This window comes from Lacerta agilis, chromosome 1 (genome assembly GCF_009819535.1).
Source record: "Lacerta agilis isolate rLacAgi1 chromosome 1, rLacAgi1.pri, whole genome shotgun sequence".
Classification (NCBI taxonomy): Eukaryota; Metazoa; Chordata; class Lepidosauria; order Squamata; family Lacertidae; genus Lacerta; species Lacerta agilis.
The window spans coordinates 132,013,174-132,020,967 of NC_046312.1; the positions used below are offsets into that span (position 1 = coordinate 132,013,174).

The following is a 7,794-nucleotide window of genomic DNA, read 5'->3' on the forward strand; positions in this document are numbered from 1 at the left end:
AGCTGCATGTAGATGTTGAAAAGAATGGGAGAGAGGACAGAACCCTGAGGCACCCCACAAGTGAGAGCCCAGGGGTCTGAACACTCATCCCCCAACACCACTTTCTGAACACGGCCCAGGAGGAAGGAGCGGAACCACTGTATAACAGTGCCCCCAGCTCCCAACCCCTCTAGACGGTCCAGAAGGATGTTATGGTTGATGGTGTCAAAAGCCACTGAGAGATCCAGCAGAACTAGGAAACAGCTCTCACCTTTGTCCCTAGCCTGCTGGAGATCATCGACCAGTGCGACTAAGGCAGTTTCAGTCCCATGATTAGGCCTGAATCCCGACTGGAAGGGATCCAAATGTTCTGCTTCTTCCAGGAGTGCCTGGAGTTGTTCAGCAACCACTCACTCAATCACCTTGCCCAAGAATGGAAGATTGGAGCCTGGGCAATAGTTGGCCATATTGGCCGCATCTAAAGATGGTTTTTTAAGAAGCGGTTTAATAACTGCCTCTTTTAGCGAGTCTGGGAAGGCTCCCTTGCAGAGAGAAGCATTCACCACTCCGCGAAGCCCATCTCCCAGCCCTTCCCGGCTAGCTTTTATAAGCCAGGATGGGCAAGGATCAAGGAGACAGGTGGTTGGTTTCACTCATTCAAGCAGGCTGTCCACATCCTCGGAGGTAACAGATTGGAACTGATCCCACGCAACTTGACTACACAGGACTCTAGTACTCTCCTGCCCCGGCCCTGCTCCCACGGTCGAGTCTACCTCTTCCCGAATCTGAGCGACTTTATCTGCATATGGTGCAAACTGCCCATGCAGACAAGAACCTCAGCATTGAACAGACAGGAAAATGCAAGAGTCTTTAGAAGCACATTGTGGATTTGCAGCTCTGGCTAGAATCTGAAAAAAGACATTGTAGAACTAGGAAGGTATGGGGAAGCTGCAGCCCAGGGGCTAAACTTGGCCTGCCAGGATCCTAAGTTGACCTGCAAGGCTGTTTCCCCCAAACCCACAGCCACTCAAGTTCCATTTCATGTAGAGACAAGACATCGGGTGTGGGGAAGGCAGGGATGGGGCTTCAAAGGAACAATCGGGATCTAATAGTGAGCAAGGTCTGCTTCTGCCATTCATCAGCTGATGGGAGGTGGGAAGGTATTCTGCTCCTGCAGCATTTTGCCAGCATCTGCTACCATGAAGGAGAATTTCTCTGTGCAGTAGATGCCTGCAAAATGAGGGCTTCTTTCTCGCTCCCCTGCTCCCCCATCAGCTGATAGGAAGGAGAAAAAATGAATGCTTTGCCGGCCCTATGCTCAGTGCTTCCCAAAATGTAGAGTAGGGCTGAAAACTCCCTTTGCGCTGCAGTTCCCAAGCAACTAATAGGCAACTGTCATTCAAGTGCTTGGGAACCCCATGTGAGGGATTTTGGCAGGACAGCTCACCTGTCAATCATGCTGGCATAAGGATGTTATGTGGTTGACAGATGAGTTGTCCCACCCACATGTCAGAGTTGGTCCACAAGGATGGGGCAGATAAAGATCTCTCCTCCAGAGCCAAAGAGGTTTCTCACCCCACCTAAGCAAATGAAGAATTGGACCATCTTCGCTGCAATGAAAGCTGAAGTATTTAGAGCTTTTTAGTTTTAAAGACAACTAAGTGGGGAAGAGGATAGTGTTTTATATAACGATGTACAATGTGGAAAAAACAGGTATTTATCTGCTGTCACTATACTAGATCTCGGTCATCTAGGGAAACTGGTTGACAGTAGATTCTCAGAAAGTACTTCCTTACAGAAGTAAAAGATAAAGGTGAAAGGTAAAAGACCCCAGAACAGTTAAGTCCAGTCAAAGGCGACTATGGGATGTGGCATTCATTTCGCTTCAGGCCAAGGGAGCCAGTGTTTGTCTGCAGACAGCTTTCTGGGTCATGTGCTTAGGAGGACTAAACCGCTTCTGCCGCAACGGGACACCGTGACAGAAGCCAGAGCGCACTGAAACACCGTTTACCTTCCCGCTGCAGCCGTACCTATTTATCTACTTGTACTGGTGTGCTTTCAAACTGCTAGGTTGGCAGAAGCTGGGATAGAGCAAAGGGAGCTCACCCCCGTAGTGTGGATTCAAAGTGCTGACCTTCCAGTCAGCAAGCCCAAGAGGCTCAGTGGTTTAGACCACAGTGCCACCTGTGTCCCACTTTACACAAGATGTGCTATTGGATATGATTCATCTATTCATCTAAGATACAGCTAAATGGAACTTGTTAACACTGTTTTGATCACTTGTGCAAATAGCATGCTGGGCTAGATGGAAACTTTGGTCTAGTTCCAATAGAGGTGCTGTTATACTTACTGATATTTCATAATTCTGGTAAAAGCAAATAATTCCCTTTGCTTGATATTTTTCATTGCCTAGGTCCAAAATAAAAACTCAGTCTTTTGCTAAGCTATATTCTCACTCATTGTCTCCAATGGAATATTGTGCCAGCCAGCAAACTGTGAACAACAAAGAACTAAGTATTTCCAGTGGAGGAGATCTAACACAGGCTGTTTCAGAAGCGGACCATCTCCCTGAGTACCTGTCTGCCAAGTTGCAACAGGAGAAAACGGAGAGCAGGAGGTAAAAGTTTTTCTCCTTTTTGTAAGTTGTGGGACCCCACAAGTTAATATGATGGTGCTGAGTAATAGTTCACAATTCGTAATCTCTGTAAGTGGCCCAAAGCTTTGAGAAAACCACTGTCACGCAGTCTCTTCCCCCATTCCCAACACACAGAGCCGCTCTGGGAGGATACCATGGTCTGTGGCTTGAGGTTTTTTAAGCCAGCTAGATGTATGTGGTACGTAGCACAGCTTGTGAATACAGGCAATATCATAATTGGGTGTTTTTCATTCTTGGAAGTGTTTCATTTTGGTGCTGGGACATAAGTTTAAGTATCCTGTCCTGCAGTGCTTTATTTTTTCAAGAAAAATAGGTGCTGGAACTCACCATGAAGTTGTTAAGTGAGTCATCAGGCGACTCGGGGCAGCCCTGAACAGATACTGGTTTGTCAACAACTGTGTTCACCTGCAGAGATGCTAAAAACTATGGCAAGCTGTCTCCATAGTTGGTTTGTTCCGATGCAGGTCAACCAAATGCTCCCTGCCTCCCTTGTTCTCTTAGACTCAGGAGGGTGCCTAGGGCAGCTCGGAAGGGCTCTCGTGCAAATGTGCAAGTGTGCAACTATAGAAGCCTAGCTGGAAAGCTTAAAGCCCACTGCCACTACACAGGAGATAGATTGAAGAAAAGGAAATAGAAATGTACCTTTACACTTATGAGAGAACAAAGAAGAAAATGTTTGTTTATTTGATCTTTACTACCAACTCTTTGCTACTAAAAGTAATGACTGTACCACAATACGTTATACCAGTGTTTTAAAACTGGAAACATTTAAAACCAGCAAATAAATAGTCAGAGTCTGGGTAGACAAGGAGGAATGGTGGGAAGCTACAGCCGGGGAACCCCTAAGGAAGCATCCGAGTTGCTCCAAGGATCTGAACCAGGAGAAGTTGGTGGGATACAGAAGACAAGCCACAGGAAAAAAGGGGGGGCAGAAGGGTTGGAGGTGAGCAAGCAAGAGGTTTAAGTAGAGTGAGGCAGCTGAGGAGGAAGAAGAGGCCTCAGCTGGGACAGATTCCCAGCCCCCCTGCCAGTTCCACTGTTTCCCCTCTCCTCCATCCCCAAGAAGGAGGAGGGTGTTACATGTAGCAGAATAAAAGGCACAGAGAGCCCCTCCTTGAAGGAACTTGCGACTGTTGGGAAGGCGGCCGGCTGGGGAGGAGCCTTAGAAGGAAGGGGGAGGCGCAGATCCTCAGTTCTGGCAGCTGCTTCATTGGGCTAGTTCTGCCCGTGGAGTTCCTGCTGGGTTTTGTCTCTGAACAAAGAATCAACCTTACTGCTCATCTCTATGAGTTTCTGTGCTGAACCACAGTGGAACCAGCCCAGACATAAAAAACACAGAACAATAGGCAATGAATATGTATAGCAGGCGGTCAAACTCGCCCAAAGTCCTGAGTAGAAGCTGCTGCCAAAACCTAATAAGGGTGAGTGCCAGCCATCTAGAGGGGTGAGGAAATTCCACAATTAGAATGCCGATAATACCTTCTCCCATCTTGTGGCGGCATGTAGAATCCCTGAGCGTTCCCCATCAGTCTTCGCATGTATCTAAATTCTGAGCTGTTAGTGGCTTTCTGCGTCTGTTCAAACACCTTGAACTTGGCTCAGTAGCATATAAGCAGCCAGTGCAGCTCCTTCAGTAGATAGAGTATGACCATTTACCCATTCTTTTTGTCCTTTGCCTTTGTTGGCCTAGGTTTGAGGAGCAGCTGCAGCAGTTGTTAGTAAAAGACTCTGAGGCATTCCAGGATTCTCCCTCTCTTCCTCTGTACCTTCCTGAAACTCTGGTGGCTGTGCCTCAGATTATCCATCCCCATGCCAAAACACCAGTGCTGAGAAGCCCAGAGGTAAACTCTAGAAAAATAGAATGGAATAAATTGTATAGGGTTGCTATATTTACACGAAGTATCTGTAACTGATTGAATTTATAATTTTGTGGTTGGGGGGTGGTTGGAGAGGAGGGGCTGGTATATATGGGTGTCAAATATGCCAGATACTGGGCTTTGTGGTGATGGCGCTATCAGCTTCTATGGTGATTTAATTTTCTCTGACTTATTACACTTAAGCTATAAAACTTGATTACTATAATCAGTTTTCCTGGAAAGCCCACATGTTTTTGGGTTGGATCCAACTTAGTTGAACTTCAGTCACTTTGGAATCAATGGAACTTTTTTCATGACCAGTTTATCCCATTGATTCTGGTGAAATTTAGGTTCCACTAACTTGGGTTGCATCCAGTGAAGTTGCCCCATGCAGGGACTTCCCCTTGCGCAGGAGAGCTTTTCCCCAGGTGCCACAGATAAAATTAGCTCCGGTGGGGGGCTCAGGAAAAGAGAAGGAAGGGTCGTTCCATTTTACAAGGGGAAGTCTTTGCATGAATTCATTGAATTCAGCCAAGTGTGTCTTACTACGTCACACTCTCCCCACTGATGATCAGGGTGGGGAATCTGTGGCCTTCCAGTTGTTGCTGGAGTGGAGCTGCCATCCCATTGGTTATGCTGGCTGGGGCTGCTGGGAGTCCAGCAACGGTGAAGAGCCACAAGCTTCCCATCCCCACTGTAGAGAGTATAAGCCACAGGTGCCACAAGGTTGTGCCACTTCTGGAGAAGGGCAAGAGGGCAACCAGCCTCGACTTGGAGATGGGGTCAAACCTACAATTCTGCCTGCCTCTTGGACACTATTTCCCAGCCCAGGAGAACTAGAGGCAGAACCAGTCCTTGGAGGGGGCCCTTGAATGACGCCCTTGAATGACCCTGATGCCTCCCTTGAACTTGAATTGCAACATCCCCTCCCCCAAAAAGTAGGCACTACTGTACTGAAGGAACATCTAAGCAGGGTTTAAATTTATAATTGTTTTCTATAGCCTTTTAGTGTCCCCAGCAATTTGCTGTGTCCTACAGCAACATGTGTTTATTCTGGACTGTTAGATTAAGGGCTTCTGGTCAGGGGGGAGGTTGGATATGCTGATAAACTGTTGTCTTCATCAAAAAATATTTTATACTGTATTGACAATTTTCTCTTTTGCTCTTCAGGCTGCAAGTTGGACAGAATTGAGAGACACAGATACCTCTGTGTCACAAAGATTTGCCTATTTGAAACAACTAATTAGGGCCAACAAAGAAGAAGAAATGACTTGTGAGCTCCACCTGTCAACATTGCTGGACATGATAGATGCTTGATCAGAGTTGACCCAAACGTGTGAGGCCAGAAAGCTCATAATGGATGATGAATACACATGATTGGCCTACAATTTCTGCGGAGAAAACAATGGAGGCTTTTGTGGATGAATAGTTGTTTCCCTTTTGTGGATGAATAGTTCTTTCCCTATCATACAGTACTTGTATATGTTTGCACGATAATGTTAAATTTCCCTGAAGATGACTTGTTCCTTAGGTTTTGCATTTTAATTTTGCTCTTTTCCTGTGCCCACTTCCTTGGAGTAAGCCTCCTTAAACTTGGTGTAAGCTTCATTGTACTCCTCCATTCTGTTGATGAAGCCAGTTACTGGAGCCCACATAGACAAGAGTTGATTCTATGCATGGTGGGGAGAGAAAGAGGAGATCGCCTCTGATTCCATAATCAAATCTCAAATATTTGTGTGGTCTGATGTGTTACTTGTTGCATATGCATAAGGCCCCATTCACATGCTCCCACATGAATGGTTGCTGGTATTGGAGACAGGGCAAATGTGTGATTGGATGGGAAGATCAGGTCACTGTTGCTCATGCTCCCCAGCAGGTGTAGGGGTGACAGTATTGACGCGTCACGTCACTTCATCGACTTGGCTGCTGCTCTGAGAAAGTATGACAACCCTTTATCTGTGTTATTTGCTCTGCATGGACAAAATGTACCTGGTGATGCATGCCATTGCTGTGCATTCCTATGTAGAATTGACATAGATGAAGGAATTTCCATGGGTGGAGTTGCCTTAGTTAGATTACTGCCTTGTCATAAAGGAGGCTCAGATTGGAGGCTTACACAAGAAGATGTTTTAAGGAGTTGTGTTTTGGTGGATGCGTTCAGAGGTGTGTTATCTGTGTGCTATTACAGATTTCTTGTCTTCAGCAGAAGCAGATTAGTAGGAGCCAGACATCTCTCTTGATAAAATCTGAAAGAAGTACTCGGTGTCCCAAAGGACAGATACCTGTGTGTAGAGATCAATTTCAGCAGAAGCTCTCACCCAGATGAAAAAGAACAGAACGTCTTACGTTGCAGATTTACATGATTATCATAAATACGATGAAACCAATGTGTATAGAGATCAATTTCAGCAGAAGCTCTCACCCAGATGAAAAAGAACAGAACGTCTTACGTTGCAGATTTACATGATTATCATAAATACGATGAAACCAATGTGTGCTCTAAAACAGAATGACCTCAGATGACTTGCTTCCACATGGCATTTAGGCAACAGAGTGCTGTGATAAGAATTCTCACCCGGGATGGTTTCAAGTCCACCCGTTTGCAGTGCCAACATGGTGCTGAAGCTCTCTCATGCATTTTTGTGATAATTACACTGCCATTTTCCTTAAGCAAGGGAAACAAGTAAATTGTAAGGTAGAAAGCAGGTGTAAAAAATACTGTAGAACCCTGGAAAATTTTGCAGCACCTTGAGAGCACTAGACTACTTTTGTTAAATTACCATGGACAATCTGGTTTGTGTATGTGTTTTAGAAATGGTCTGTCCTGCGTTTTGCTAGATTTTCATATTAGAAAATAATTTCTTGTCTTAAGTCTGTATCTGTATCAAAAGGAAAGCAACAACCTGGTGAAAAGATTCTGATATGCAGAGCTTGTAAAGTTGGCAAGAGCTTCCTTTCCCAAGAATCAGTAACTTCATATTCTGCATATTTATTTTAAATTTTGTGTTACTTTCTGTTTTAAGTTGTACTATTTTACAGTGTCCTTTCTAGATATGTGTGATTTTCATATGTACATTTATACTGTGTTAGGCTAACCTCCAAGGCCCTGATGCTTTCTTTCCAATATTTCAGATATTATATTTAGATTTAGGGTCTACTGTAGCTATTGTCTAATAAATAAAAACCATTCTGACACTTTTGAAGTGATGCTTAAAATTATTGCTTAGTGTCATCTATGTACATGGTGCTTTTCCAGGATGCCTGTTTTGCAGGTCCCTACCACAAGAAGCTTGCAATTAAAAA

The 7,794-nt window shown here is 45.0% G+C and overlaps 1 protein-coding gene across 1 annotated transcript in view; it reads left to right on the top strand.

Annotated features, from left to right (window-relative positions):
- Positions 1 to 6,099, top strand: part of MCM3AP (minichromosome maintenance complex component 3 associated protein) — a 48,716-nt gene extending 42,617 nt beyond the window's left edge. Inside the window, exons 27-29 of the mRNA XM_033171943.1 lie at positions 2,393 to 2,596; positions 4,326 to 4,476; positions 5,662 to 6,099. Of these exons, the coding sequence (XP_033027834.1) occupies positions 2,393 to 2,596; positions 4,326 to 4,476; positions 5,662 to 5,808 (502 nt within the window). The 3' untranslated portion in view covers positions 5,809 to 6,099. The remainder of the gene's footprint in view (positions 1 to 2,392; positions 2,597 to 4,325; positions 4,477 to 5,661) is intronic.
- Positions 6,100 to 7,794: the final 1,695 nt, after the last annotated feature.